Raw genomic sequence first — 13,693 nt, 5'->3', positions numbered from 1 at the left:
TGACATGTTGGCAGCAAATATTCTGATGATGCAACAAATAACATATGTACAATGGAAACCAAATTTGTATATGTTCTGCTGCTCAAATGCTTTTACTTTGCCTTTGAAGACACAAAGATCTCCCCCCATGTTTGTAATTCATGCATCTTCTGCCTTTCTACCAGCATGAGCCCGAAAACTAAAATTGCCTTCTGCTGGCACCATAGGTTAAAAATGGCACACTAAGGGGCAGATTTATCAAGGGTTGAATAGTAAATTTGACTTTTCAAATTCCAGAATTCACACGTTTTAATTTTAATCCCCCTATTCGAATGTAAATTCGAATGTGAGATTTATCCCAACTCGACCATGGAAACCATCCTAATTCGAATATTCGCCACCTAAAACCTGCCGAGTTCGTGTACAAGTAAATGCCAGAGGTCCGTTGAGCCATTAGGAGATGTTATAGCCTTCCTGACGTTTGAGGCTTTTTTCGGGAGAAAAATTAGATTCATAAGAATCTAATACAATTCAAATTTTTGTCTCTGAACCATTGGATTGAATATTATCCATTGCAATTTTTTTTTATATAACCTCCCAGTCGAATTGTGAGTATATTAGAATTTAAAAAAAATTCATATGAATTCAAAATTTGGCCTTTGATATATGGGCCTCTAAGATACAGATCTTTGGATCAGAAAAGTGAAGGAAACCCACTGCACTCCAGCTGTGCCAGATCCTCTGAGGCGCCCAGCTAGCTTATTCTTCATTACTGTATTTTATAGGTTGCACAAATGAAACGGTTCAACTCCATATACTGTATATGCATTCATGGAAGAGCTCTGTGGCATCTTTCATGGGTTTTGTTTTTTTAAGGAATATCGCAATATATCAAGGGTTAATCTGTTACTTTGAGCTATTCTTTCTCTCTGATTAGCTGCCTCGGTAATGCTTTCCCTTTACTGTGTTTTCTATATTTTAGATACTGTACGTGCTGCTTGTACAGTATAGATTGTATTTTACATTCAATGGCATTGCTACATATCTGGTAGAATATTTTATCAAGAAGATTTTTTTTTTTTTTAAATCACAAAATGAAACAGTATTATTATTGGCATTGTCTCAATGACTGAAGAAGTTTTTACTTTGCCTTTATTACATTCTGAAGGCCTCCAACACGGGCCGATAAAAGCTGAAGACAGACCGAGTCAGCAGCTTATTGGCCCGTGTGTGGGGCCATCAGACGGGCTTCCCCGATCGATATTCAGCCGAAAGCAGGTTAAAAAAATCCGGTCGGATCGCAGCCACATCTATACGTGTATGCGGTCCTGCGTACCGACCGCCCGTATCGGATCCATTATGATCCGATCGTTGGGCCTTAGGGCCCACAATCGTATCAGCCCGATATGGCCCACTTCAATGTGGGCATATCGGGGAGAGAGATCTGCTCGTTTGACGACATCGCGGATCTCTACGTCTATGGCCACTTTAAGCTTTAAACTGCAGTTTAGGCAGCAGAGAGATGGATTTGCAGTTCTGACAATCAGAATTTAGTCCCATAGAGGATACAATCATCACAATTGGGCATAGAATGCACCCACACTAAAAGAAAAAAAAATACTATGAGATTTTTACGGTTCAAAAATGGTCCCATGTTTGTTAAATCCCCTAACACACAAATGTGCAAAGCCCCAGTTATTGTGAATAAGGCCCAAGAACTCTGTGTACATTATACTTGCTATTGTGTTAAGTATTGGGGTCTTGTGCACTTTATTCTGTGCACGATTGAAGTAAACAAGCATGTTTCTGCCATGGGTACAGTAATGTGCAAGTAACTGGCACAAAATATTGCAACTATGGTTTTAAATGTAACATTATGCTTTGTTTTTGTTTTGTTTTTCTTGGCCGGAGGGGGAGTAGGTTTAATGGTGACTTGCTCTTGTTTAGAAATTGGGGCCTGTTATGTTTGTGTCAGCATGAACTTGCACCGACACCCTGCTATGTCTCTGCCACAGACCAAACACTCCTCCATGAAATAAGTGGGATTCTCTATCGGAACCCCATTACGTTATCATATTCACAATGGTATTGGTAACTGGTGAAACATTACATAATAATTAATGTCTGTATTCTCTGAAATTATCTTTATTGTTTTAATGCCTGAAATGTGCAGTTGTGGTCAGTGGCCAATAAACTGATAATAGTCCTGGGCTGGTTTTAGAGCAAAGCAAAGAGGTTATTGGCCCTGGGCCCCCTTGGTAAGAAAACGGCATTGGTGAAAGTCCAACTGATGTATCATTGCAGTGTGTAGCAGTTATTTGATGGTGTCCAGGGACGGCCAACCTGTGGTCCCCAACTGCAACTACCAGCAGCCCACCAACAGTCGGAGGATATCTCGCTGGACATCACTGATCTACATGTTACATGGACTTTTTATTTCTCAATTTATGGAAATTCCTTTATTGAGCAGCATGTCTCTCCTCTAATACCGGCCCTGCTCAACTGCTTTCTCAAAGTGTCAAAAAGCACAACCTGTTTGTAAAAACACTCCATGGCTTTCTGTAAAGTTCTTAATTTTAATGTAAATAAACCATTCTATTACCATAAGTTCTGCTGTGTTTTGTATTCCATTCCCTGTGACATGAGTGGGCCACCAGGACTCTTCTCACATGGTTTCTTTACTAAGCACAGACACAAAGTCTTTTTTACATGATACCAACTTTGTGACTGATGTTTGAACATTATCCTGAAGAATTTGTTGATATTGGGTTGAATTCATCTGACCTAGCCACACAGCCCCACAGCATGAAGGAACCTCCACCAACTTTGACAGTAGGTAGAAGGTGTTTTTCTTGGAATGTGGTGTTCTTCTTCCGCCACGACCAAATAACTCAATTTTTGTCTCATCGGTCCAAAGCACTTTGTTCCAAAATGACTTCCAAAAGGGCTTCTTTCTCGTCACCCTGCCATACAGATGTTCCTTGTGCAAATTGCGCTGAATTGTAGAACGATGTACAGATACACCATCTGCAGCAAGATGTTCTTGCGGGTTTTTTGGAGCTGATCTTTGGGTTGTCTGTAACCATTCTCACAATCCTCCGCATATGCCGCTCCTGTATTTTTCTTGGCCTGCCAGACCTGGGTTTTACAGCAACTGTGCCTGTGGCCTTCCATTTCCTGATTCCATTCATTACAGTTGAAACTGACAGTTTAAACCTCTGAGATATTGTAGCTTTTTGTAGCCTTCTCCTAAACCATGATACTGAACAATCTTTTGAGAGTTGCTTTGAGGATCCCATATGTATATGTGCATACAAAGCCACTCGCTGGACAAGTGGGAGATGTCACAGATTTCCCATGTGCCGTGTCAGATCTTGCCTTCCTCACACTGAACTTACATTCCCTCTGTAAGACCTGCTGTTTATTATGGAGAATCCACCTTAAAGGGATACTGTCATTGGAAAAACATTTTTTTTCCCCAAAATGCTTTAGTTAATAGTGCTGCTCCAGCAGAATTCTGCATTGAAATCCGTTTCACAAAAGAGCAAACCAATTTTTTTATATTTAATTTTGAAATCCGATATGGGGGTAGACATATTGTCCATTTTCCAGCTGCACCAAGTCATGTAAATTGTGCTCTGATAAACTTCAGTCACTCTTTACTGCTGTACTGCAAGTTGGCGTGATATCACCCCCCTCCCTTCCCCCCCAGCAGCCTAACAGAACAATGGGAAGGTAACCAGATAGCAGCTCCCTAACACAAGATAATAGCACTCAATAGTAAAATCCAGGTCCCACTGCAACACATTCAGTTACATTGAGTAGGAGAAACAACAGCCTGCCAGAAAGCAGTTCCATCCTAAGGTGCTGGCTCTTTCTGAAAGCACATGACCAGGCAAAATGACCTGAGATGCACCTACACACCAATATTACAACTAAAAAAAATACACTTGCTGGTTCAGTAATGACATTTTATATTGTAAAGAATTATTTGCTTTGTAAATTTAGATATAAAACTACATAAAAATCATGACAGAATCCTTTAAGTGGCTCCGTCTCTCAATGAAGCAGACTCTGATTGTGTGGGAGGATATCTAAGGCCTTTTTGATGGGCGGCATGTTTGGGTCTCAGCCCACCATAGGAGAAAATGAAAAAACTGAGGAGCTGGTAGTTTAGGACTCATAGGCGTTTTTTGGTGTGCTCCCCTGCGTTCCGCTTTCTTCCCTTCAGCCGGGTAGTAGGGGTAAACGCACTCAGTTATTGTCAAGGAAGTTGTACTCACACAGATTCATGTAAGCACCAAACGCAGGTTGAATGCTGCGTCCCACCTGCGTTGGCGCTTACATGCGTCTGTGTGAATACAACTCCATTGGCAATAACTGAGTGCGTTTACTCCTGCGGAACCAAAAAACGCCTGTGTGTAAGAGCCCTTACTGGGGAACACTCTCTCCAGAAATTTGATCTAGTTCAGGTGGGGAGAGGTCTGGAATGGTGGTTGAGGAGAAGCCAGAATCTGCACAAACAGACTGGTATTTGCATATGGGCAGTGGTACAAAACAGTACCTGCTTTCTCACCATCTTTCCAGCAGCTATAAATGCACAAAGTGGTAAATCTCTGGGCTGCACATTGGTGGAATGGATGAGCAGCTATTCCTGTATGGAGAAGATGAGCTTGTACACAGATGCAGTGGCAGTTTTTTTTACTGCGCTTTTCAAGATAGTTGACATTCAGTGACTCGTCTTGTTTGATGTTAAATCATCCAAGGCAAAGTAAAAATTGGTAGTTCTTACAAAGTTTCTACCTTTTTCACAAATTTCCGATTTCCCTACAATCCTGTATATTCCTTAATACACACTCTCCCTTTACAGTACATGAGGCACCAAACAAACATAGCTTAGCCTATCTCTACAGATCCACTTGCTGTCCCCAAAGAGAAGAGCGGGGTCCGTTAACTACTGTGTTGCTGTGCGTTGGAGCCCACAAAAAGCCATGAGAGCACAATTACAAACACTGCCAAAAATTGGAAACTACACAGACAAATAAATATTGCAAAGGGAAAAAAAAAAACATTAAAAAGAAGAATAGTAAAAGATCTACTTTCACCAACCTGAATAATGTATGAGGGACTAGGAAGAAAGGATTACGTGCCATCTGATACACTGAGCGGCGCAAGATACAGCAATAATTTAATAATTTATCCTTTAAACTTTCCCTGACTTCACCTCCAACTTGTCCTCCCCAAACATCCACGACCAGAGAAAATCATCTTATAGACCTCTATATAATACATGTAACTGTGTTTAAGTATTGTAGGCCAAACCAATTGATTATGTAGTCCCAGATACCCAAAATTCTTTAAAATAGTTAACTGAAAATTTTTTATTTATGTATTTATCTGTGTTTTATTTGTTGAGTTGCACTGAGCACTAACACCCATCTGATTCAGTAATCCCTGATGCAAATACCAGGCAGTGATAAATTTAATGGTGGATGTTAGCATGTGTGTGCCTTACTCTGCCTAAAGCTGGCCATAGATGTTGAGATTTTTAAAAGATCAGATCCTGATCGTGAGACCACGATCTTCTCAGAACGATCGTACGAATTTACCATCAACTAAAAAGACCAATTTGGCAGGAAAACAAAGGGGAGCTGCCTGCTTGGCCCTGCAAACATAGATAGATTGCACTGGGACCGACAAAGATTTTTTGACCTGGCCGATCAATTTCCTGACAGATGTCGGCCGAAATATCGTAAGATGTACGATTGTTCGAATACCACTAACCGCACGATAATTTCGAAGGATTGGTCGGACTTCCCTAAAATCGGTCGTTCGGCAAGAAGAATCGTCGCGTCTATGGGGACCTTTATTGTGAGCATTTGGAAATAGTTGCTAAAGTGTTTAATTATATCCTAGGGCTATTAATTATATTTAAATGGCTGAAGGTTACATTTTTAAAAAACGGCAAAAATGGCAAGCAAACCCTGAAAGACCTGGAAGAAAAATGGAACTACATTTTGTGGATTGATGAAAGCAAGATTGTTCTTTTTTGGGTCTCAGAGCTGAAGACAGTTTGTCAGACGACCCACAAACACTGAATTCAAGTCACAGTTCAGAGTGAAGCCGGTGGCACAAGCATCATGATATGGGGATGTTTCTCATAATGTGGTGTTGGGCCCAGGGCAGCCATCAGGGGGGGACAGGGAGGAGAGTTGTAGGGGGCCTCGAGGGTAAGGGGGGCCTCGGCCACGTCGCACTTCCTTGTTTAGTCGAGCCCCCCTGCTTTCTGAGAGCTGCTGACTTTGGGAAGGCAGGGCGAGAGCACATGGGGAGTTATCTTCTGTCCATTACTTCCCCTTATTGGTCACTTAGTTTAAGTCCCAGTTGAGCTGCTCAGGGATTGGATAGCTGAGGTTTGAACTTCTCCTCCAGTTTATCCAATCACCATGCAGCTTTACCAGGACTTTAAATTCTCTGACCAATAAGGGAAGAAAATGCTGTCACTGGAAGAAGATGCAGCCACTTGTGCTCCCCTCCTCCCTTCTGTAGTTGGCAGCTCACTGACAGCAGGTGGGCCACACTAATGTGTGGGGGGGGGGCGGACCTGTAGGTGGGGCTTGTGGTGGGCGCAGCCCAGGGGGCCCAGGAAATTTTTTCGTATGGGGCCCTATGATTTCTGATGGTGGCCCTGGTTGGGCCTATTTATCTCATACTAGGGATCATGGATCAGTTTCAATACATCAAAATACTTGAAGAGGTCATGTTGCCTTATGCCGGAGAGGAAATGCCTTTGAAATGGGCGTTTTAACAAGACAACGACTCCAAACACACCAGTAAATGAGCAACATCTTGGTTCCAAACCAACAAGATTGATGTTATGGAGTGGCCAACCAAATCCCTGGACCTTAATCCAATAGAAAACTTGTGGGGTGACATCAAAAATGCTGATTGTGAGGCAAAACCAAGAAATGGAGAAGAATTGTGGAATGTAACCGGTGCCAGAAGTTGGTGGGCTCCATGTAACACAGATCTGCAGCAGTTCTCAGAAACACTGATTATACAACTAAATATTAGTTCAGTCATTCAAAAAGTCAAGCAAAATCTTGAAACATTTTTTCAGTTGATACAGTGAATGTTTGTAAAGAAGAATGAAGACACTGCTATTTTTCTTAACGGCCTAATATTCCCTTTTCTTCACTCTCTGTAAAGGAATAACACACGTTTGTTTTCTTCATGTTTTGATTTGGAATAGAATGTCCAGTGTTCCCAATGCATTTGTGTGTATGGAAATAAAAGCTAAAGGCTATGGACACACAGGCTGTTGGCTCTGGCTGTTGTCAGCCTGTGTATTTTTGCAGGATGAGAGAAGCAGTTCTGCTCAGTGCCTCTGCTCCATTGATTTGAATTTGATCAGCCTGTTTGCTGTCACACATAGCGGAGCTGAAGCGGAGGTCAGTGTGTTACTGCACACAGGCTGATCAAATTCAAATCAACGGAGCAGGGGCCCTGAGCAGATCTACTTCTCTCAGCCTACAAAAATACACAGGCTGAAAACAACCTTTGTGTCCATAGCCTTAGTTATTCAGCCCAGAACCCCATTCTCTGCGTTCCTCTTTGATTTACCACTTATTCCACATTTTATTCACAATCTGCATGAGACTGAAAGACTGGAATTAAGGATCATCAGGTTTTAACAAAGGTGATGTGCTATATCATTGGGCCAATAGGATCCTACACTTGGATCACAGGAAAGTAGTAGCTACATCAGTCAATGTAGTTGGCTTCAATTGGATTACAATGTTTCCTCTGGGGGCACAATAGCCTACACGTAACCTCTAATAAACTACACTCTCAGGTTAGATGTGGGGGCCTATTTATTAGAGGTTGAGTTTTAGAGGTTTTTGAAACCACGAGCAGGGTCGGACTGGGGGGCCCGGGGCTCACCGGGACTGCTGTCCACGGCTCCCCGCCCCCCTACTAAGACGTGTTGGCTCAGTGAAGGAGCCGTTCGGTGCGCATGCGCAACAGCGCCACTCTAAATATCTGTAGAGGGGTTCTGGCCCGGCGGGGGCCCACAAGGGTCGGGGCCCACCGGGTTTTTTCCCGGTATCCCGCCGGGCCAGTCCGACACTGACCACGACTAAGCTCACAAACTATAAAACCACAAATGCCATGAAATTTATAAAGAAATCAAAACTGGAAAAGCACTGGAGAAGTCGCAGAAAAGCTGCCACCCTTCGCACAAAAGCCAACGTCAAAAATATCAGAAAACCTCTAAAACCACGAGTCAAACAAAGAACTTCCAGTTGTTGTAAGGGACATTGACTTCTATATGTTTTCGACAGGTTTTAGCCGGAGTATTTTCGTATTCGGAATTGTCACGGTTTTGTTGCATAATAAAACTTGAAAAAGTCACACTTTTTTCCTGCGCCTTTTTCAGATTTTTGGAGTAACAAAAGCCTGATCCAAAAAAGTTGCAGCTTAATAAAATCGCCTCTTGGAGTTGAGAACGTTCTAATACAAATTGCTAGGAACACGGGCTGGAGTGCGGTGCCTAGCAATTTGTGCTGTATTCTATATATTGAACTTATTATACCAGCAGAGAGCCTCGGCAGCCCCTATAGCAGCAATGGATTCAATTCAATTTAGGCCGCACTAACTTGTCTGCAATTTTGTTCCCGGGTGCACTTTTCCCACGTGTCCTTCCACACGAATATAACTCTTGTTAGGAATTCAAACGGGCAGCACTCCGATTAAAATAAAAGCCTTTATTTCTCACATGCAGGGCAACAGCATGTGAGAAATAAAGGCTTTTATTTTAATCGGAGTGCTGCCCGTTTGAATTCCTATAGCAGCAATGATCCAGGTGTTCAAAGTTGTCCACAGGAGCTGGCTATCTTGGATTTTGTTATTCCAGTTTTCAGTGATATTTCACACTCTCACATTCTGTTCTGGGCAGCTGTTAAATGGGTTGGTCACCTTTACATTCACTTTAAATATGTTCTAGAGCAATGATCCCCAACCAGTGGCTCGCGAGCAACACGTTGCTCACCAATCCCTTGCATGTTGCACCCAGTGGCCTCAAAACAGGTGGCTTTGAGGCAAGTTCTGGTTGCATAAAAAACAGGAGTTCTGCTAAACAGAGCCTCCTGTAGGCTCCTAGTCCACATAGGGGCTACCAAATAGCCAACCACAGCCCTCATTGACACACCAGGAACTTTTATCATGTTTGTGCTGCTCCTTAACTCTTGAATGTGAGTCAATTTACAATTGGTTTTTATTATTATGTTTTTGAGTTATTTAGCTTTCTATTCAGCAGCTCTCCAGTTTGCAATTTCAGCAACCTGGTTGCTAGGGTCCAAATTTCCTGAGCAACCATGTATTGATTTGAAGAAGAGACTGGAATATGAATAGGAGAGGACTGAATAGAAAGATGAGTAATAATAAGTAGCAATAACAATAATTTTGTAGCCTAACAGAGCATTTAGTTCTTAGATGGGGCAGTGACGCCCATTTAGAATCAGAAAAAAAGGCAAATACCACCCCTTTAACAAGCTAGCCTTAGGGGTCTTTGGAAATCATCAAGTAGCTTTAACTGAAACTGTGATGTTTCACGGTTCCTCTATTTCGTATTGCAGTAAATAAGTGTATTTGCTTGAATGTCTTCATCAAGCTTAATGTAGATTTACAGCCTTACAACGCAATAACATCATATGACATAAAAATAATATTTGAACGCAGATCTCACCACCATACTGCAAAAAGTGCTTGGAAACAAACTTATTGTAAAGGGTTTTTTTAATCGAATATATTAATCAAACATAAAAGAAATGCCTGCAGACAAATGTAAATTATCAAAAACAATACATTTATAATGTGCAATTGTAATTAAAAAAGGACAACTCAAACAAGACATGTTTAGACCAGGTACTCATGTAGAAACTGCTAGGAAAATCCTTTTCCAGGTAGATGGTTGCAGTGGCCTATTGAACCCCCTTGGAGATCTTGCAAGCCCATCTTTTCCCCTCTAAAGAATAAGCATCTGTCCCATTTATCCTTGTTTTGGTGTGAGCAGCTCAGCTAGATGCTGGTTGCAGTGGTTAATAAAAACCATTTGAATGCCTTGCAAGCCCATCCTATCCCCAATGAACATCTTTCCCATTTACCCTTGATGTGACAGCCTTCTTCCAAAGCTCAACTAGATACTGGTTGCAGTGGTCGATCAAAAGCCTTTGAATACCTTGCAAGTCCATCCTATCCCTCTAAACCAGGGATCCCCAACCTTTTGAACCCGTGAGCAACATTCAGGAGTAAAAGGAGTTGGGGAGCAACACAAGCATAAAAAATTTTCTTGGGCTGCCACATAAGTTCTGTGATTGGCTATTTGGTAGCCCCTATGTGGACTGGCAGCCTACAGGAGGCTCTATTTGGCAATACATATGGTTTTTAATCCAACCAAAACTTGCCTTCAAGCCTAGAATTTAAAAATAAGCACCTGCTTTGAGGCCACTGGGAGCAACATCCAAGGGGTTGGAGAGCAACGTGTTACTAGATGCTGGTTTCAGTGAACTATCAAAACCAATTTAATGTTTTGCAAACCCATCCTATCCCTCTAAACCAGTGATCCCCAACCAGTAGCTCATGAACAACATGTTGCTCCCCAACCCCTTGGATGTTGCTCTCAGTGGCCTCAAAGCAGGTGCTTATTTTTTAATTCCAGGCTTGAGGCAAGTTTAGGCTGCATAAAAAACAGATGTACTGCCAGTCCATTTAGGGGCTACCAGTAGCCAATCACAGCCCTTATTTGGCACCTCCCAGGAACATTTTACATGCTTGTGTTGCTCCCCAACTCTTTTTATATCTGAATGTTGCTCACGGATGAAAAAGTTTGGGGACCCCTTCTCTTAACAATGAGCACCAATTGAACGATTAACCCTTGTTTTGGTGTGACCAACCTCCTTCTGAAGCTCAGTGCTTGGGAAGAACAAAGCATGCCCTAATTAGAAAAGGTAAGTCGGTGGTTTTAACATTAAAAATAGTGCGATCGAAGGATTATTCCTTCGATCGAACAATAAAATCCTTCGAATCGAACGATTCGAAGTATTTTAATCCAACGATCGAAGGAATATTCTTCGATCAAAAAAACTTAGGAAAGCCTATGGGGACCTTCCCCATAGGCTAACATTGAGTTCGGTAGCTTTTAGATGGCGAACTAGGGGGTCTAAGTTTTTTCTTAAAGAGACAGTACTTCGACTATCGAATGGTCGAATGATTTTTAGTTTGAATAGTTTGATTCGAAGTCGTAGTCGAAGGTCGTAGTAGCCCATTCGATGGTCGAAGTAGCCCAAAAAACACTTCGAAATTCGAAGTTTTTTTACTTTAAATCCTTCACTCGAAGTTAGTGAATCGGCCCCATCATATCAGGTAGCAATGCCAATAGATGCAGATCTGCTTATTTTCTAATTGGACTTGGGTGGAGTTTAATTAAATGTAATATTCCAGTGTATATGTCTAGGGGGTTTGATGTGCAATTTTGTACCCCCTTTGGTGATGTTCAAGAGCTAAAATTGTATAAATGGCCCTGGAGCATAATAGCCAAATGCAGCCAAAAAAAGGGCATGAAAATAAATTTCAAAGAATACCTTTTCATTTTATATTATAACATTATTTACACTTTTCTGTTAGTTAAAGCAATGTTGAAATGCTAAGTTCACATATTTAATAGCAGTATTTCATAAAGGCACAAACTCGGTAACACAAAGAATCAATATAAGCGAACATAAATTATTGTCAGATGCTTCAAACACGTTGGTGAGTATTGACCATCGGCCTCTATTTACAGGTCTGTGGAGCAGTAAGGTGCGCCTGTACATTTCAAAGGCTACGATGATGTGAAGCAAAACAGTCTTTGGAATGAAAGATTGATGGTTTCCTGTTAAACACCGAGGCTTCTTCTTTTACGCTTTGACACAAAAAATGAGTCCCCTAAAATGAAAGAGATTTAGTGAACATCTCTGTGTTATGATGTGAAGCACCGTATGTTCGTCATTATCTGTTAATATGCAGTGAGGGCCATGGCACATTGCTGTCTTTGTGGGATTTTGTCAGGGGGAAAAGGGTCAGTCAAGGTACCCAGACTTCCCATGAGCCACTTCTTGTTATATTCTTTTTTGCCACATTTACACTATAACGCTATTAAGCTAAGATGCCAAGGTGCCATTGCACTGAGGAATGATGCTCAGCCTGGTCATCTTTATAAGAAGGAAGAGAGGATCACACTGGTCTAGCAGAGTATGTATTTACTGGGGGGGGATCATCTCTAATGGACCCTAGTCTAGGATGATTACCCCTCTAGAGGTGCTCACATTTTATGCAAGGGAGGCCAAGCCTAAAAGGAATTGGGTAGACTGCCAATTTAAATTCCTAAATACATCTGGAAACTCAGACTGAAGAACATTATGGATGAGAAGCTTACTTGTTCTCCTGGGTATTAGTTCATAGAACAGTGTTTCATATATCTAAGGGGGTCCCGAAAGGGTGGCTTGATCCAAAGAAGTCATCAATCTGCTGCCCTATGTCCTTTCTTATTCACTCTACATTTTATGTCTATATACCACCTATAGCACACAATGTTCATTGCACTTCCCTGCTTTCTGGTGTTGACACAGATGCCCTCTCTGTCCTGCCCTAAAACTAGTCCTGGAAGAGGAAAACAACAATAACATACCTTTCTCCCCTTTGTGCCCCATTGGTCCTGGCTCACCAGTATATCCTGTTGCTCCTCTGTCACCTGTACAAATAAAGTAGCAACCAATTATATTACATGGGAAATATGTTCTTTACATTAGTGTTATGTTTTAATGTGAAATCAGTTTTATAAATTGTTTGAGTATTGTATCCATATTTGCAGTCCTCCCCTTCAATGTGCCGTGCCCTCCCAGGGTACACTCAGTACATCACATATTCCATCTCCAGTGGGAGAAAATAAGGGGCCGATTCACTAAGGGTCGAATATCGAGGGTTAATTAACCCTCTATATTCGACTAGGAATTAAAATCCTTCGACTTCGAATATCGAAGTCGAAGGATTTAGCGCAGATAGTTCGATCGAAGGATAATTCCTTCGATCGAACAAAAAATCCTTCGAATCGAACAATTCGAAGGATTTTAATCCAACGATCGAAGGAATATCCTTCAATCAAAAAAAGTTGGGCAAGCCTATGGGGACCTTCACCATAGGCTAACATTGACTTCGGTAGCTTTTAGATGGCGAACTAGGGGGTCGAAGGTTTTTTTAAAGAGACAGTACTTTGAATGGTCGAATAGTCAAACGATTTTTACTACGAATCCTTAGATTCAAAGTCGTAGTCGAAGTAGCCCATTCGATGGTCGAAGTAGCCCAAAAAAAAACTTCGAAATTCGAAGTTTTTTTACTTCGAATCCTTTACTCGAAGTTAGTGAATCGGCCCCTAAGTTATCTACAGAAAAACTTTAACTGTAGCAAACTTTAAAATGGTAGTACAACCCCCTTCTTTAACATAAATTTAATTAATAGGCCTTGTGTTTTTTGCCTATTGTTTTTAAGATATACGGTAAATCAAGTAATATCTATTTTTGGTTATTTCTTGCATTTAACAGGACATATTTGGCTGAAATACCTCGGGATAATGAGCTTTTCCTATCTCACAACTTAACAGGCTGCAGCTGATGAAGGG

General features: G+C 41.5%; 2 protein-coding genes across 5 annotated transcripts in view; one reads left to right on the top strand and one right to left on the bottom strand.

The window, feature by feature from the left end:
* Nucleotides 1–2,586, top strand: part of slk.S (STE20 like kinase S homeolog) — a 46,373-nt gene extending 43,787 nt beyond the window's left edge. For all 3 annotated transcript variants that reach the window (XM_041570930.1, XM_018227421.2, XM_041570929.1), the window contains one exon: nt 2,284–2,586. The gene's annotated coding sequence lies outside the window, so the exon portion shown is untranslated. The remainder of the gene's footprint in view (nt 1–2,283) is intronic.
* A 9,234-nt stretch (nt 2,587–11,820) lies between these two features.
* The window catches only part of col17a1.S (collagen, type XVII, alpha 1 S homeolog), a 44,940-nt gene continuing 43,067 nt past the window's right edge, over nt 11,821–13,693 (bottom strand). For both annotated transcript variants that reach the window (XM_041570928.1, XM_018227419.2), the window contains exons 48-49: nt 12,707–12,769; nt 11,821–11,964 (exon numbers count right to left, since the gene is read on the bottom strand). In XM_041570928.1, the coding sequence (XP_041426862.1) occupies nt 11,915–11,964; nt 12,707–12,769 (113 nt within the window). In that variant the 3' untranslated portion in view covers nt 11,821–11,914. The remainder of the gene's footprint in view (nt 11,965–12,706; nt 12,770–13,693) is intronic.

The sequence above is a fragment of the Xenopus laevis genome, chromosome 7S (assembly GCF_017654675.1).
Source record: "Xenopus laevis strain J_2021 chromosome 7S, Xenopus_laevis_v10.1, whole genome shotgun sequence".
NCBI lineage: Eukaryota > Metazoa > Chordata > Amphibia > Anura > Pipidae > Xenopus > Xenopus laevis.
The sequence above is the reverse complement of the archived record's forward strand: the minus strand, read 5'-3'. Positions and strand labels throughout refer to the sequence as shown.